General features: G+C 46.5%; 3 protein-coding genes across 4 annotated transcripts in view; 2 read left to right on the forward strand and 1 right to left on the reverse strand.

Moving 5' to 3' along the window:
• Nucleotides 1-13,793, forward strand: part of LOC120896292 (heparan sulfate 2-O-sulfotransferase pipe) — a 121,772-nt gene extending 107,979 nt beyond the window's left edge. The window contains exons 3-5 of the mRNA XM_040300297.1: nucleotides 9,989-10,101; nucleotides 12,462-13,021; nucleotides 13,110-13,793. Of these exons, the coding sequence (XP_040156231.1) occupies nucleotides 9,989-10,101; nucleotides 12,462-13,021; nucleotides 13,110-13,434 (998 nt within the window). The 3' untranslated portion in view covers nucleotides 13,435-13,793. The remainder of the gene's footprint in view (nucleotides 1-9,988; nucleotides 10,102-12,461; nucleotides 13,022-13,109) is intronic.
• An 82-nt stretch (nucleotides 13,794-13,875) lies between these two features.
• On the reverse strand, nucleotides 13,876-17,676 carry LOC120896290 (deoxynucleoside triphosphate triphosphohydrolase SAMHD1). 2 transcript variants are annotated; one of them, XM_040300290.1, is made up of 7 exons: nucleotides 17,471-17,676; nucleotides 16,807-17,385; nucleotides 16,648-16,735; nucleotides 16,488-16,574; nucleotides 15,978-16,426; nucleotides 14,605-14,800; nucleotides 13,876-14,530 (listed from the first exon to the last, which is right to left on the reverse strand). In XM_040300290.1, exons 2-7 carry the CDS (start codon nucleotides 17,040-17,042, stop codon nucleotides 14,210-14,212), a joined length of 1,377 nt encoding a protein of 458 aa, XP_040156224.1. In that variant the 5' UTR covers nucleotides 17,043-17,385; nucleotides 17,471-17,676; the 3' UTR covers nucleotides 13,876-14,209. The 2 variants fall into 2 exon arrangements, with proteins under 2 accessions (XP_040156224.1, XP_040156225.1); XM_040300291.1 differs by lacking the exon at nucleotides 17,471-17,676 and having other exon boundaries at nucleotides 16,807-17,415.
• Nucleotides 15,019-15,954, forward strand: LOC120896293 (multiple coagulation factor deficiency protein 2 homolog). The gene is made up of 3 exons (XM_040300298.1): nucleotides 15,019-15,331; nucleotides 15,403-15,665; nucleotides 15,732-15,954. The coding sequence occupies exons 1-3, from the start codon at nucleotides 15,159-15,161 to the stop codon at nucleotides 15,920-15,922; spliced, it is 627 nt and encodes a 208-aa protein (XP_040156232.1). The 5' UTR covers nucleotides 15,019-15,158; the 3' UTR covers nucleotides 15,923-15,954.
• Nucleotides 17,677-17,766: the final 90 nt, after the last annotated feature.

Raw genomic sequence — 17,766 nt, forward strand, 5'->3', positions numbered from 1 at the left:
CGTTTTAATAGTCATGGATTCCACCAATGATTAGAATTAGATTAAAGCCGTCAAAGATTAACCATCAACCGTGTGAAGCTTCCCACTTGATTCATGCTGTGCGTATCTATCGATCTTCAATGTTTCGACTTCCACCCATATTTCCCTGCTTGCAACCAACCAGAATGGAAGCAAATGTGAAGCATCCGTTCGGGGTTAACCTCTGAACCACAGCGCCGGTCAGTCAGCCCGGGCCTTTTTTCATCAAACAGCTAATCGATCTAATCATGCCACCCACAAGCCCTAAGAAACAAATGCCAACCCTAATTGCTCTTTGCTCTTTAAACGAGCCTACAGACCCCAAGCGTCCTCGGTCACCGGTCACCGTGCTGCAGCGTTCCAGCGCCGAAGCTGAACACACTCACTTACGGTCCTAGAATTGATAATTAATTCCTAGCAGCCGGAAGCAGCCCTTGCCAATCGTTGCGAACACATTCGAACCGAAAGCCGACTGTGTTTGACTGCCCAACCGGTACCGATAGTACGTCGCATCGAATGCGTTTTCAAAATGAATAATTGTTTCAGAGAAAAAGAGAAAAGCTATCGGAGGAAACGGCAACGACAGGACATATTGGACTTACATAGACACCGGGCACCGGGATTTAAGCACTCCCACACACCACGTTGAATTGTGACGCTTTTTTGCCTACCCATTTCCACACACACACACAGTAATGAATTCAAAATGAGTATAGCCATGCATCTAGGGATGCTTTTTGGGATGCTATTCAAGAGCATCCGAATGCAATAGATTCTTCCCGTACAGTGGAAAGCATTTTATGAATTCATAAGAGTGCTGAACCCGGGAATGTCTCGGTGGTAAATGATTCCTTCGCAACAATGCATCACTGATTACTGCAAAGGTGCAAAGAATCGTTCATACCGGGTTGCACCACATTCCTGTTGCACGTTCCCAGCAGTGCGACTGTCAGACTGCAAAATGTCTATTATATTCTAGCTGTTCATGAAATCTTTAGTGGAAGGTTCACTGGAGTTGAGCTTGAACTATCTTCCCAAATAGTGTACAAGATGGCTCCAACGACGGAATCAAATCAAATCCAACTCAATTCGAAATGGAACCAATTACGCAAAGCTACAGGTACGTTACGGCCCGGCGTCCTGCGTCAATACGATACCAATCAGGCAGTTGTGGCCCAATTGTGAGCTTTTTTGTGCCTTTTCCCAAAAACCGATTTCTCGCACCTTGAAATAATAATCACCAGCAGCACTGGGAGCTGCTGTATCGCAATCCCAATTGTACCGAACTGCCTGCGTCGGAACGACAATTGGGATTCGGCAATCGGGAATTGATAGTGATCATAAACGTGAGTACAAAGGCCGGCCACCTTTTTACCCACCGAAAGCATCGATTCCGTAAGTAACCTTGTGTGTGTTAATGTTAGAGCATCAGCCCCCATCGATAGCTTCGGCGAGCGACATGCACCATCCATTCGGTAACCCTTGCCCACCCTTTTTGTGGTGATCTTGGGCTAAAATTTACGACATTACATCCGGCGGCAATCTGCTGCTGCTGCTGTTGCTGCTGCCTCGTGCTAGTGCAGCTTTACGGAAATGCGGAAATTCTGAAGAGCTTCTACGGAAACCGGCCATCATTTCCATCGCGCACCGGGCCCGGGTGCGAAAATTCCATGGCCAGGGCCCGCGTTGATACCGCACACACACACACACCACATCGTCGTGTCTCGGACGGACGCGAAACAATGGACGGAAATTAAATTTTACGAGCCCATGCATAAACTCGCTCCCTTCCTCTCCATCGCCGTCCGGCTCCAGTTGCTGGCAAGACCTTCCGAGATTTGTTGGAAACGGCGCTACGGCGCTACGGCGGTCCCAAATCGGTTCACCGTACCGGAACTGGGTGACCGGTTCCCAAAAGGGAACAGGGTAAGGGATGCAAACCCAATGCCCCCCCCCCCCTTTCCTTTTGTCCATTGTCTCGCCTCCTTCGCCAACGAGTTCAATTTGGGCGAATAGAGTCGGACTACGCCCTTTCGGTTAGCACACGGGCGGTACGATTGTTTCCAAAAAGTGTCCAACTGTTCTTTGCGGTATGTACAGCATCCCATTTTCTGTGCCCAGGTTATAATACTTTATCGGAAATTTGACCGCGCTAACACAAAACACGACTGTTGAACTGGTAAACAGCGCTAACGAACCGTGAATAAGCGAGCATAAATGTTGCGTTGTTACGTTGCATCGAGCGATGCTGCTGCTGCTGCCTGTCACTAGAGAGCCCCGGAGCCGGCAGGTCGGCTCTGTCCGGATTCAGGGTTGCTCACACTCCAGCCCAGCCTTCCGGTTCCGCTGCTGCTGCGGACAACCGCTGATGTATTGTCGATTTCAAGCGACGATGCAGTACGTTGCAGCCGTCTCTGCTGCAGTCGACCTTACCCTCTCTCCACCATTCTGACGATAGAGGTTCCATTTCAGTGACGATACCGCTGTGTGCGGTTCACTCTCCCTGGGGGGGGGGGGGGGAGGTGGAAAACACACAAAAGGGACATAAACTGCGGTGTTGGACATCCTCGGAAACGAAACTGGGGGGACAGTGCTCTGCGGTCAAATTCACGTCACATCGTCATCACACACTTTGAGGTTCGGCTCCGTTCCATTCACAGCGCTCGGCCACCCACGAATTGGTTTGATCGATGTGCACAAACTTCGTCGGGGATGTAAAAGGATGCCTTCCAGGGGTCTTAGCGAATGTGGGAGTGTGCCTTCGAGCGAGTACATCAACACAAGTGCAAAAAGCCAACAGGATGAAAGCCTTAGTAAGCGGTCCCCTGATTCGTCAGTGAATATTGTGTGTGCGCTGGGTGGGAAAAATCAAAACCTTTGTGTGACCCAGTTCACTTTAGACGCCCAATGGGTGTAACATACACTGTCATTGATGAGCTGTGTAAGACTCTTCAGAAGATTTATTTTTAAAAGCGTCTATGCTTAGTTGCATCTACAACTAAGGCCTGTCAGGATTTCTTTGCTCATGTGAAGTGATTAAAAGGATTTTTCTCCAGATTGGGTCGTCCAATGCCTCCGAACAGAAGTCTGATAAGCCGCTGCGTTACTGCCAACCCAAATTTGGTCCTTCTATCTTCTTCTTCAATTAAATCGAAGGAATGAAGTCGTCTCATATATGATTTAGAGCAATATGTGTGCACTAGAACTATTTTCATTGGACATGGTGCCAACTTCTAGCGTTGCACAATTTGATTATAATTTGATTCAAAAATTCTATGGGAAATGCATTGGTTGGGTGGTAATTGGTGGACCTTTGTGTGTCTTCAAAGGCGCGATCAATATAGATATCAATACAGAGCAATTTGGTTTAAACCATCATCGAACAGTGAGATATGAGTTGACTTAGGGCGGACACTTAGTACAGTCGTCTCCTCACACGATTTAACAACGTGCCGATCGTGGTTTCAAGCCATCAGTGGACCGTCTCCCGTAGCAAAAACTTACTATACAACTGAAGAAGAAGAGATGACTGGGGGTTTACACCCTAGGAAGTTCCCTACCAAGGTCCTTGCTGTCTTACTGAATTCTCCCAAAGCCTTTGCAAACGGTTCGGGCAATATTCCTTGAGACATAAGTGGAGTTTGGTGGCAAAAATCCATCGACACATTTAGGTACTGGTGTTCTGCCTCTTGTGTTCTTATGGCAAGGTTCCAGCCAGTGTAAACGAGCAAAGGCCCACGATGTGAACTTTCCATCTACCTTATTCAGGCACGTTCACACCTTTAAGCTTGCCCAGTATTCCAAAAACAGATATGGAACGTGCTGAGCTACCATTCCTTGGATATTTCATAAGATTTCCCGTAAATAAGGTAACAATCTCATTCGTTGTTTACTTTTGAATACCAAATCTTCTTGAATAGTTTCCAAATATCTTTGTGAAATATCTTGTAAAAGAAAAAAGTGTATATTAACGCCCTTGTACACCTTCCTGTACCTACAAACGCTACATAATCTCATCATACACTTGAGCATACCTATTTCCTGGTAAGAATTTACGTGATTTTTCCAAATTTACAACCCCGTTCCCCCTGCAGTGTGTACAAACGATAAAGAAGCGAAACAATCCTACCGGTACAAAAAAGGGGTGCAAGAAAACTCACTACCCTATTACTCATAAAAAGAAAATGCATTAGGGCTAGTGAAGACACGCTCCTCCCCCCCCCCCTCCCCTTTCCCCCCATGCTAGCCGATTCATTCGGTCCCGTGTTGGGTGAAGTTCCAGTTTTAAAAGTTCGCGCTCAGTTGAGCACGCAAACAGCGAACGGGACATCTGCGTAATGAGGAACGTTTATTTTGTCACGAACTTTAACCGAGAGTCCACGGAGGAAGATGACTTCTACTCCAGTCCTACCCCGAAACGCTGGAGTCTCATCGCCAGTGTCTTCGATTTTGTTTTTCCGCCATTCGTTACTGACCCGTTCTTAAGTCGTTTGCAATGTTTCCAAAAAGAAAAGAAAAGGCATAACAGAAACATCTTGAGGTAGTAAACTCGGTACGCGACCGTTCCTGAGGCCCGTATAACATTCCTTGGAGCTCATCAGAAGCTCCAGCTACAAACGGGGAACATTATTACGGTTTGCAGCTTTTACGAGCACTGAAACTTTAGTGACCTTTCTTACGGCAAGAGCCCGGACCCGGCCTGTCTGTCCGACGAGAGTAGTTAAAGTAATTTTATTCTCCCACTGGTTCGACTTACTTGCTTTTTTTTTTTCTCTCTCCTTTGGGTACGTGTTCCGGTAAGGACTTTTACCTACTCCAATCACTGGGACACTCCACTGGGCACTGGGAGATTGTGGGCAGAAAAATATGTTAAAGTAAATTCCTGGAGCACACTTAATTCTACTTTAACTGGGGTAGAATGAAACACTGCCAGCGCAGTTGTCCTTTGCACCCTCAAAGCCTACTACAAACTCCGGCAGGATTAAGCGCACGATGGCCTACTTCGCTTCTGAACTGCCTGACAGCACAAAGACAAACAACACAGCAGGCAGGCAGCAAATGACGAATGAAATTGATGCAATCATAATTGATACTGTTGGATATCACAGTACACATGTACAACCATATAGAATAGTTATTGTACGATCGTAGTATACATTTATAACCTTATAGAATAGTCAGTTGGAATAAAGCTATTAATCTGAACACATCGTAGTCTGGCAACTAAGTATATAACAATTGGCGACGAGGATAGTTGAACTAAAAGCAAGAATGTCTCTCGAAAATCAGAACATTCAATTAGAGATTTTGAAGGCTCTGCAGAAGCTATCAGAAACATCAACGGGTACAAATAATACGGAACGATTCGTGGCAATGAACATGACCGAGTTTACTTTCGATCCAGAGAACGGAGGAACTTTTCAAAAATGGTTTCGACGTTATGAAGATTTGTTCGAGTCGGATGCCAAAGAACTCGAAGATGTCGCTAAGGTCAGGCTTTTACTGAGGAAGTTGGATGCACAAGCACACAACCAGTACACCAATTACATCCTCCCGAAACTTCCGAAGGAGCTAACTTTCAAGGAAACTGTGCAAACATTATCGAAAATTTTCGGGTCGCAGAGTTCACTTTTTAGCAGACGTTACCGTTGTCTTCAGCTCGTCAAAACCGAAGCAGATGACATTATTAGTTACGCGGCGAAAGTGAACCGGGCTTGTGAAGATTCAGAATTCCACAACATGAAGGCTGACCATTTCAAGTGTTTAGTATTTATTTGTGGATTGAAAGGTCAAACCTACGCAGACATACGAGCCAGACTACTCTGTCGCATTGATGCCGAAACTGCAGATGCGCCCATTACACTGCAGAATTTGGTTGACGATTTCCAAAAACTCGTCAATTTGAAAGCAGATACTTCCATAGTTGAGCAACAGCCAAACTCATCTACAACGGTAAACGCTCTACATGAGAAGACAGAACATCACCATCACGAACAGTATCGACAGCGGTATCAAGAATCAAAAACATCAGAGCAACCTCGCAGACCATGCTGGCGTTGCGGTCAAATGCACTTTGTTCGAGATTGCCAATACTCGACACACCAGTGTAGAAAATGCAATCGTGTTGGTCACAAAGAAGGCTACTGTGGATGTTTTTCAAAATTCAAACCTGCCGGGGAGGAGAAGACTAACACGAAACCATCAACAAGTGATCAAGGAAAACTGAATGCCAGAGGTGTCTATATTGTCAATCACATCACTCAACACTCCAGCAAAAGAAAATTTGTTCCTGCAACCATCAACGGCGTTACAATCAATCTGCAGCTCGACACAGCAAGTGATATTACGGTGATTTCACAACAAACATGGCAAAAGTTGGGCTCACCGAACATCCAACCAGTGACGATTCAGGCCATCAATGCATCTGGTAAGCCACTCCATTTATCGGGCGAATTCCAGTGCACCATCAACATCAACGGCCAGACCCAACAAGGCAGGTGTTTCGTCACTACAGCAGTTAACCTAAACTTGCTTGGGATAGAATGGATTGAACTATTCGAGCTTTGGTCCATTCCAATCGATACGATTTGTAATCAGCTAACAACAGAATCGATCGACCAGCAGATGCGAGAAATTCAAGCGAAGCATGCGGATGTTTTTAAGGATACATTGGGGCATTGCAAGAAAACTAAGGTTAAGCTTTACCTCAAATCAAACGCAAAGCCTGTTTTCTGCCAAAAGCGTCCTGTACCTTTTAACACAATACCTTTGGTTGATGCCGAACTTACTCGATTGCAAAACTTGGGCATAATTGAAACTGTCGATTTCTCCGAGTGGGCAGCTCCAATTGTGGCGGTGAGGAAACCGAATGGACGTGTTCGAATATGTGCCGATTATTCAACAGGATTGAATGCTGCGTTGGAGGCAAACCATTATCCATTACCAACACCAGAAGAAATTTTCTCGCAACTTAACGGCAGCACCATCTTTAGCATCATAGATCTGTCCGATGCCTATCTTCAGCTCGAAGTTGACGACGATTCAAAGCATTTACTAACCATCAATACACATCGTGGATTATTCCGATTCAATCGTCTCGCACCAGGTGTAAAATCAGCACCAGGAGCATTCCAACGCCTCGTAGATGGAATGATAGCTGATATTCCTGGGGTGCGATCATTCATTGATGATGTTATTGTTTTCGGCAAGGATATGAAATCACACAAGGATTCACTCAACACCTTGTTCGCACGTCTTAAGGAGTACGGATTTCACGTAAAAGCCGAAAAATGCCATTTTTGCAAGACTCAACTTGTGTACTTGGGACACGTTGTAGATAAGCATGGTATTCGTCCAGATTCCGAAAAGATCAAGACAATTGCTTCGATTCCACCACCAAGCAATGTGTCCGAGCTACGATCTTATCTTGGAGCAGTGAATTTTTACGGAAGATTCGTTCGTAACCTGCACGAATTACGTTACCCTATGGATCAGCTGCTTAAGAAGGAATCGAAATGGAAATGGACGCCAGAGTGTCAGGAAGCTTTCGTCAAGTTTAAGGAAGCACTTCAGTCACATTTGCTCCTAACGCACTACGATCCAAAACTTCCGATCATCGTTGCTGCGGACGCATCAAACACAGGAATTGGTGCAGTCATTTTTCATCAATTTACTGATGGAAAAATGAAAGCAATTCAACACGCGTCACGAACACTTACACCCGCTGAACAGAACTATGGACAACCAGAAAAAGCTCTCGCATTAGTTTACGCAGTATGCAAGTTTCACAAATACTTGCTTGGACGTCATTTCACTTTGCTCACGGATCACAAACCATTACTTTCAATTTTTGGTTCAAAAAAAGGTATACCACTTCATACCGCTAACCGTTTGCAAAGGTGGGCACTTACCATGTTGAATTACGATTTCGAAATTCAATACGTGTCCACACAAGATTTCGGATGCGCAGATCTTTTATCACGATTGATTGACCGAAACAAGCAGCCGGAAGAAGAGTACGTAATTGCAACACTGACTTTAGAAGATGACCTTTCGAGCATTCTGTCCGATACATCACAGAAGGTTCCGATTTCATTTCAAGCACTCCGTAAATCAACCGCTTCAAGCTCAACACTACAAGCAGTCTGCAAATTCATTCGTGAAGGTTGGCCGAATTGTTCCACTAATCTTCCAACTGCAATCCAACCTTACTACGCGAGGCGCGAATCATTATCAATAGTCCAAGGATGCGTGATGTTTGGTGACAGAGTTGTTGTACCAAATATATTTCAAAAAAAGATTCTACAACAATTTCATCGAGGACACCCAGGGATAGTTCGAATGAAGTCAATCGCTCGAAGCTATGTTTACTGGCCTGGTATTGATAAAGAAATCGAGGATTTTGTTAAATGTTGTAGTCCGTGTGCAATTACAGCGAAAACACCGACAAAGACAACTTTGGAATTTTGGCCCATACCATCAAAACCATGGTCCAGAGTACACATTGACTATGCAGGCCCAGTAGACGGATTCCACTTCCTTGTAATCGTGGATCCACACTCGAAATGGCCGGAAGTTTACGCTACCAGATCAATAACTGCGAGAACAACAATAAGAATTTTGAAACAAATTTTCGCAACTTTCGGAGTGCCAGAAGTTCTCGTGTCTGATAATGGTACTCAATTTACCAGTTACGAGTTTAAGGAGTTTTGCGTTAGTCAAGGCATCAACCACTTGCGCATTGCTCCATATCATCCGCAATCCAACGGGTTAGCTGAACGATTTGTGGATACACTGAAACGAAGTATTCAAAAAATTCGCAAGGGAGGGGAATCTCTCGAAGATGCACTAACCACTTTCCTTCAAGTATATCGAACCACACCATCTGGAGATTTGGATGGAAAAGCTCCTGCTGACATTATGTTCTCTAGACCATTACGAACTATATCGTCGCTCCTCAAACCAAGCGAGCACGGAAATGTTGAGCCGAGGAACAGAATGAAGGAAGCCGAATTTTTCAACAAAAAGCACGGGGCAGTGAAACGATGTTATCAACAGGGCGATGCTGTTTATGTCAAGATATATCGTAGAAACTCCTGGCAGTGGGAAGCAGCAACCGTAATCGACAAAATCGGCAACGTTAATTATAACGTTTTCCTTAAAGAAAAACAGCAGTTAGTACGATCACACACCAACCAGCTGAAATCTCGATTGGCAAACGGGCAAAACATGGCAGAATTTTCAACACCACTATCTGTACTGCTTGATGATTTTGGTTTGAAAACACCTTTACCGTCAGACCAACAATCAACGTCGTCACAGTTTGTTTCCTGTGATGAACCTGTAACAACATCAAGCGATACTGAACTAGCATCTCAGACACTCTGTTCAACTCCAGATCATTCTGAATTGGGTAACATTAGTTTCGAAAATGACAACGCAGAAGAATCCGAGGGAGAAGAACCAGTTGTTCAACAGCAAGAGCAGCAAGCATCAATTTTGGAAAGAAGTCGAAGAGTTATCAAATTACCAGAACGGTTCAAATCTTACTGGATGCCGAATCCATAAGGGGGGAGATGTTGGATATCACAGTACACATGTACAACCATATAGAATAGTTATTGTACGATCGTAGTATACATTTATAACCTTATAGAATAGTCAGTTGGAATAAAGCTATTAATCTGAACACATCGTAGTCTGGCAACTAAGTATATAACAGATACCATCATCACAGAACGAGAAACACACTCCGTCTAACGAGCAGAAAGAAAAACCGACCCATCCGGAAAACGGATACTAATTGCTTCCTTCCGGGAAAATACGGAAAATACGGGGGTGAAGTGAAACCGAATTATTCTCCACTGAAGAAAGGCAGCAGTCGAGAAAAAAGAAATGCACAACACATACGTTAGAGGCATTTCCGGAGATTCTGACATTCATCTCTTCTATCCTTTTCTTTCTGTTCCAGTGTCGGCCGGCGCTAACCAAAGCCACCATCCGGATGAGCACCTCCAGCACCACGACCGAGAGCTGATTGGCAATCTGCATCATACGTACAACTATCTTAAAAGCACCGGACAGGTAAAGTTGAAATTCCGAAACCACTACAGGCACCACAACAAAAAATGACTATTCCAATTTCCCCATTTCACTTCACCGCTTCGAAGACATCGCTCACGGGAAACTATGAAATATGGAGAGAAAAAAAAGCTGGAATTAAGTTTTGTCGGATCACGGCCCCAGAAATAGTTAATCAAACATCAATCATTGGAAAGGCACTGGCACACTGAGAAGCAAAGAAAAGCAATTTTGGTAGAATAGAACCTCCCCAATATATTTTTTTAAAAAAAGAGGAAAAAACTGAATGCTCCAAATCTGCATTCTTAATTTCCCTTTTTAGCAAGCTCCCTCAGGAGAGGGAGATAGAATCACATAATTGAAGAAGCAAGCTGCAAACATGAAAGTCAAACATGGCGGTCGGTTAAGGGAAAACGGAGCATCAACTCCCGCACCAAAGCTTAACGATCCTTGCACGTACTCGGACCGTTGGTTGGATGTGTGCCCCCCAAAGATCGTTAAGCGATCGTACCAGCAACTAAGCGGCCTGAGAAGCCAGCCAGGCAAAGCGTTGGTGGACAGAATTTATTACAAAAAGGCTCCTTCCCCATCCGGGTTGCAATTTGGTGCCGTGTGCAAAAGGGAGGATGGTGCAAATACGCCACCCTCTATTTGTGTGCTACGAAGGCGCCCCTTGCGACCCGACAAGCGGGGAAAATTTATCTTTGCAAGATGTTGTGCCACTTTACATACACGAATAGCGTATGGGTGTGTGTGTGTGTGTGTGTCTTTTCCCCATCGTTCGGTTGGTTTGCTTGCTTCTGTGCACGCGGTTGTCGCCAAAGATTTAGCAGGAACAACGATGCCTGCGCCCCAGACAATAAATGCATCCTGGTCTAGGGTCCCCGTTCGCGGGCGAGAAGATACACGCGAAAGAAGGCACAGAGCGAGAGCGAAAAAAAAACACATCCCACCCCATTGCAGAAATCGTTTAGCAAGGTTTGCTTACTACACCCGTTACACCAGCACTTGGAGGGGGGGGGAAAGCTTTGGCCCCATCCCACAAAGGGCGCTCCACACTTCCCATCGTTTTGTTGGCAAACGATTTTGACACGTGCAGCCATAATTCAACCGTTTTATGGGCCCGTTACACCCGGTGTGCCACTCCAAAATTGTCCTGCTACCGAAATATTTGTCTTCTGCCAAGGGCTCACGCTTAGCGAACTGCTCGCGGGGCCCAGGAAGTAGGTCATCGAGAACAACCAGAAAAAAAGCGGGCAATTTTCTTCCAATCTTGAGATGTGTACATGTGTCCATTTGTGCGAGAGGGGGAGGGGGGAGGGTTGACACAGGTGGTGATAACAAATCGTGTCTCCTTCCGGGTTTGGGCTCCACCCTCAAGTTGCACCTAAAAACTAAAACAGCCTCAAAAGAGGGCAGCCCGAAACAAAGCTCACCCATAATGTCCATTAAAAGATGAAAATTTGTGCAGGCTTACCTTCCCTTTGCGGGGATCTGGAAATGGAGACGCTTTATCACTTCAAACGCGGACAGCAAATCATTATTTGGCTTGAACTATGGAAAAATGCCCACAGAGGAACACACGCTAAACGTGAAGACACGTTGACTTCTCGCTTCTCATGAGGTGCAACTATAAGCACGTACACCGACGATTACACATGGCCTACTTGAGTTTAACGGGGGTCTTGATGTTTATTATCTTAATGCTTTCTTTGATGTAGCTTTAATCCACTTTAGTGTTTTTTGTTACCTTAAATCCACTAAGTGATGGGATTTAGGATAAGAAATAATAAGGCGCACGGGGAAAGTACAATAAACAAAATTCAGTTTTCTTTAATTATAACTTCCATTTATTCTTCTCCATTAAACTCCTCCAAACGTTAACACCAATGATCACTTTCTTCGTCCAACTGACCTACTCCAAAGCGCCACAAACACGCAAATGCTGTTAAAATGACACCAAAAAAACATCCCCCCAAAGAAACCCCACAATCCAATGCTTTCCTTTTCAATGCCAAAAACCCCAACGACTCCGAATTGAGGAGGAACGCGTGAGAAGAGGAATTTTGTTAATTTTTATGCAAATCTCTCAGCTCTTGGTGCTTCTTGGTGTCCCTTTCCCGTCATTCGACTCACACACACAGAGTTTGATGAGCAACAATTACCTTACCCATCATACTATTGTCACGAACGAGATGGAATTTGTCTTTGCCATTTCTCTTTCGCTTCATAAATATTCATACTTTCGCTCTGCAGAAACCCCTTTGTGATTCAAGCTCGTTCTATTCGACAACAAAACAGAATCAAAAACCCCCCTCTTCATCACCATTCTTCATCGTCAACCCCTTCTTCCCTCTTTCCAGATGCAAACGCTCAAAGCAACGGAGCTGAACAACACGCGCCGGGCCGAGGTGCCGATCATCTTCTTCAACCGCGTGCCGAAGGTCGGCAGCCAAACGTTCATGGAGCTGCTGCGCCGGCTAGCCGTACGCAACGACTACACCTTCCACCGGGACGTCGTCCAGCGGCTCGAAGTGATCCGGCTGGCGCCCGAGCGGCAGCAGGAGCTTGCCGAGATGGTGATGGACCTGCCGGTGCCCTCCGTCTACGTCAAGCACGTGTGCTACACGAACTTTACCCGCTTCGGCCTGCCGATGCCGATCTACGTCAACATGGTGCGCGATCCGGTCGAGCGCATCATCAGCTGGTACTACTACGTCCGGGCGCCCTGGTACTACGTGGAGCGCAAGCAAGCCTTCCCCGATCTGCCGCTGCCCGATCCGCGCTGGCTGAAGAAGGACTTCGAGACGTGCGTGCTGCAGGGCGACCCGGAGTGCACCTACTCGCAGAACGCGGTGCACGAGGGCATCGGGGACCACCGCCGGCAGACACTGTTCTTCTGCGGGCACGGTGAAGAGTGTCTGTAAGTATAGCTCTCCTGTAATCCTTTCACTGACCACGTGGCACGATGTATTAACTGGTTTTTGCTTTGCTTACTTTCTCCCAATCAGCCCTTTCAACAGTGCCGGTGCACTGGAGCGGGCCAAGTACGCGGTCGAAAGCCAGTACGCGGTGGTGGGCGTACTCGAGGACCTCAACACCACGCTGACCGTGCTGGAGAAGTACGTGCCGCGGTTCTTCAGCGGCGCCAGCTCGGTCTACTTCAACGAGGTGAACGTGCTGCAGAAGATCAACAAGAACAACTTCAAGCCGCCGGTCAGCGAGGAGATCAAAAATCTGGTCCGGCGAAACTTCACCAAGGAGATCGAGTTCTACCAGTTCTGCAAGCAGCGGCTCTACAAGCAGTACCTGGCGACGCAAGTACCACTCAAATGAAAACTGTTCCTTTTATGGCACGCGCGCGCGCGCGCTCCCAACAGCACTGCCGGTGCTTTGCAGCTACGATAAGAAATAAAGATGGCCAACTGGCCAACACACACGTACACACAGACACTCAGACACCCCACTCCCTTAAGCACACACTGAAACATTCCCACACCAGCATCATTATTTATGTATAAACTATTCATTTAGCGTGTAGGGGCCCACCATCGAGCGGCGTAAGAATGTTTAAACCACCGATCAGCCGGGAGATCGCGGGAGCCGACGATCGCGGCATCGTCGGTGGTGTATTTGTTTTGTGTCGTTAGCAGGAGAAACATGTGTAAAATAAATATTAAATTTACAACAACGTTGAGAAAGGCTCTTTGAGCTGTGCTATTTGAGTGTTTTGTCCTAGAATTTAAGAAGGAAAGAAAATAAAACCCGAAAACCGTATTTTAAATTTGAAATTCCGAAAAAATACCGAACCTTTAATATATCTCTTGAAATTCTGCTTTCTGTTGTTTTTTGGTTCACATCAATTCACACACACGCTCGAACTAAAATAAATATATCTATATCTTTGAAAATGGGTGATGTACGCGTTTCCTGTTTTTCCTGAGGTAATTCTATACCAAGCTCACCATGTATTGGGAACACTAAAAGCTTCATCATTTATACTTCAGAAAGAAGAGAACAAAAAAAACAAAACAAAACGAAATAATAATTTAACATTTCACACACAAACGATAGCGAAAAACAGGGCGAAGGGCGAATAATACACATCGGACTAGCTTTCCTTCGCTGCACTTCCGCCGCGCAGTTTGGCAAAGTACTGCTGGGCAGTACTGTGCACAGCCGGGTTCGTATCGGTACAGTAAATAATATACTCTTTAATCTCTTCGGCCGATTCGCCCGTTACGGTATTACTATGGTTCAGGTCCCGTGCTTCCTCCAGGGAAACGACAGCCACATCATCATCATCACCTTTCGCTGGTGACGGCTTGTAGAAGGTAACATTGAAGCTACCAAACCATTGCTTGGTAGACTTTATGCAGCGGAAGGCTTGCCCTAAGATGGGTTTGCCTTGTTGGTGGTTGAATTTGTTCACCTTGGGAAAAGAAATAAGAAATTGGAGTTAAAAATTGACCATATAATTTAGGGTTTTGTTCTACCCGAACCTACCTCTTCGATCATGTCGATTGAAAAACGGATAATTTCCTTGTACAGATCTTTGCTCTGCAAGCGAGCAATGAGAGCTTTGGCTCGGTCGAGCCCGGGCAGCTTGCTAGCGGCCAGCTCTGAGGTAATATTATCGTTTAAATACCTAAACAGCTCCGGTTTGTCGTGTACTTTCGAGAGTGGTTCACTGTTACCATCACTGTGGGCGAGAAATAACATTTAAAGAAGAACAAGGATTAGCATGGAATTAATTATAAATATATATCAAATGTCAATAAAGACATAATAACTAAATTAAATTGTTTTAAATTTTAAATTCATTTAAAATTTCAAATCATCAACTGGCAACACTGGTTCGCTCTGGTACGCAGCATCCCTGCCATTGCGCATGCACAAGGATACGCAAGGAAGCAACAATAATAAAGTGCAGCAAACTGTCAAAACCCCGTTCGCCAGGATGCAAACAGTTCAATAGATTACAAACATTTCCCTAGCAGTCATTCAGTTATCTGTAGAAAGTGTTAATAAAAGCAACAAACAAAGCTAACGGTACTAGCATGAGCCTCGTGTACCGTAACAGCCTTCTGTTACACTCCATCATTCTGTGCGCTACACTGCTACACGGCCCCATTCCTACCGTAGGTGCAAAGGGACCCCATCATCCGGGGGGCGAGTTTAGCCGCAAAGCAGACAAACATCACCTGGACGAGCATCTGCAACCGGAGCGAGAGTAAGTGGGTGGTAGCGGTTGGAACCGAAATTTGGAGTACGATTTCCCTCCTCCTTTCGCTTTCATTTTAGCCATCTCGAAGATGACTTGAAGCGATTGCCAATCGGCGAACAGAGCCTGACGGAAATGTCAGAGGACGAGAAAAACTTTTACTACTTTAAGCTGCACGATTCGGACAATAACGACAATCTCGATGGGTTGGAAATGCTGCACGCGGCCACCCATCATCACAGCAAATCCGACGGTCAGCTGCACGGTATCGATCGTGCCGCGACCCAGCCGGGCGATGATCGTGCACCGCTGCTGGACGATGACGAATTCAACCATATCATTGGTAAGGCAAAGGGATATAATCGCCGAAGAAAATCCGTTTTAAAAGCGAGCTTTGCCAACTTTCCAGAGGTCATTGATGATTTCATCGAGTTTGCCGATACGGACAAGAATGGGCTGCTAAACTATCCCGAGTACATAAATGCCATCAATCTAAACGACCCCAAAACGCAACCCTCAACGGTCGACAACAGTCCGAATGAGCCGGGGCAACGCGCCGCTGCCCCTACGGATGTTCCTGCCGAAAGCGATGCTAAATAAAAGGTTAAACAAACTAGTATAGTACAAAGCCAGCTGGGCGGGGTTTGCTTCTTACCGCGTGAACCGAAAGCCTGCCCGTTCCGCTTCATGCATCACGTCCAGCATCATCAGCTCCGCACCGAGCACCTCCACGTCCTGGTAGCAGCGCCGATGGAACGCTTGCCGTGCGCAGGCCATTTCATAAACCAGCGGATAGTCCTGCCAGTGGTAGGCGAGCCGGGCCTTACCCTCCACCGTTACGACCCGCACCCGATCGAACATTTGCCGGAACGGTCGCGACGGTTCAATCACCCCCGGCACGTGGTGTGCATCGCGCTGCAGATAGTCGCACCGATCGACGTCCACATCGCTGCTAACGATATGCGCGAGGAATTGGCGATCCGCCGTCAACAGGTCGGCTGCATCGCCCCGTATTAGCGCACAGATTAGTGCGATTTGCTTTATCGAGACGTTTTCCAGCCGATCTAGTACACGCTGCGCCAGCTCCACCGAGGAACGTTCGTGCTGCAAAATGAAACGGGTATTTGAAAGAATTTTTCAACGGACATTTTCACAACACACTTACCCGCCAAGGTGCTCCGTAAGCTTCGACAAACTTTTCCCACAGATGGGAAAACGGCCCATGGCCAATGTCGTGTAGGGCGGCCGCCAACTGTAATGGAAAACGCAGCCCGCACATGAACCCAAACGGGAATGTCTATCCTCTCTGTCCGAATTCCACTTACCATTACACACTTTCGTTCGTCCTCGGTAACGGGCGGGTTGAGGGTCTTGTTCACCGCGTCCAGCAATCTTCCGGACAGGTAGCATGCTCTGGAGAAGCCGAAAAAACGGAACTATATTAGTGCACATTCTCTTCTTCGTGTGCGCTTGGTCGTACTTACCCCAGCGAGTGATCGTATCGGGTGTGTCGAGCAGACTCAAACACCGCATTCGATACGCCTAGCTGTTTCAAATACTTCAACCGCATAAACTCGGGCGCTTCCGTCACCGCCCGTACAAACGTTGGCAATCGAAATGTTCCGTAAACCGCGTCGGGTACCGTTAGCTCGGACTGCTCCATTTCGTCTATCGGCAGCACTATGCCCGCTGAGCCGCAGCGAACCGTGGACGGCTGCATTCTGACGATCGTGTTTTTATCTGATGTCGCTCCTTATCCCCTCCAATAACAGCTCTTCGATAGCTTATCGCTGTTTGTGCTTCCTGTGCGGCGACAAGATTGCCCGCTCACCGTATCATCGAACGCGACACTAACAACACCAAAAACAGGCGGGCGGGCCTCGTAACCTTAGCAACCGCAGCACACTTGACCAGCCCGCATCGTCGTACAAGGCGAACAACAATTCCACGCAGACGAATCGAACCCGAAACAATGAGGCTTTCTGTGTTCCTCCCAGCCTAGCACCGAAAATCACGCGGCCGTGCCCGATAATCCATCGCCTTCACGGACGGTGAAATGTCATCTGGAAGCGATTTTGTAAATAAATACCCCGTGGACACGCAGGCACACCACCCACCAAACCCCCTACCCAAAACCCAAACCCCTACCAATCTGCTGTCAACCAACGTAAACATTGAATAATTGGTCGTCTGTGTTGCTAGGTAACGGGCAGCAGGGCGGAAGCTCGAGTGGATTTCAAGACCGGTTCTTGGAACTGGTTGCACAATCGACTTTATTTTTGGAAAGCAATTTTCTTTGTCTACACATTGCTACATTGTTTCCCGTTTTTCATCGCAATGTAAATTATGAAACCACACACCGAACAACATTCCCACGGCGTCGAAGGCCGTAAACTGACAGCAGCCGTAGCCCCTGGGATCCAACGGCTGCGCGGGCTACTTTC

This window comes from Anopheles arabiensis, chromosome 2 (genome assembly GCF_016920715.1).
Source record: "Anopheles arabiensis isolate DONGOLA chromosome 2, AaraD3, whole genome shotgun sequence".
Classification (NCBI taxonomy): domain Eukaryota; kingdom Metazoa; phylum Arthropoda; class Insecta; order Diptera; family Culicidae; genus Anopheles; species Anopheles arabiensis.

Coding starts and splice junctions, on each gene's coding strand:
- LOC120896290 (XM_040300290.1), bottom strand. CDS start 17,042: ATGCAGCCGTCCACGGTTCGCTGCGGCTCAGCGGGCATAGTGCTGCCG. Junction 16,427..16,487: donor CTTACGGAGCACCTTGGCGG/GTAAGTGTGTTG, acceptor TTCATTTTGCAG/CACGAACGTTCCTCGGTGGA. Junction 14,801..15,977: donor GCAGGCTTTCGGTTCACGCG/GTAAGAAGCAAA, acceptor TCTCGCCCACAG/TGATGGTAACAGTGAACCAC.
- LOC120896293 (XM_040300298.1), top strand. CDS start 15,159: ATGAGCCTCGTGTACCGTAACAGCCTTCTGTTACACTCCATCATTCTG. Junction 15,332..15,402: donor CATCTGCAACCGGAGCGAGA/GTAAGTGGGTGG, acceptor CTTTCATTTTAG/CCATCTCGAAGATGACTTGA. Junction 15,666..15,731: donor CGAATTCAACCATATCATTG/GTAAGGCAAAGG, acceptor CCAACTTTCCAG/AGGTCATTGATGATTTCATC.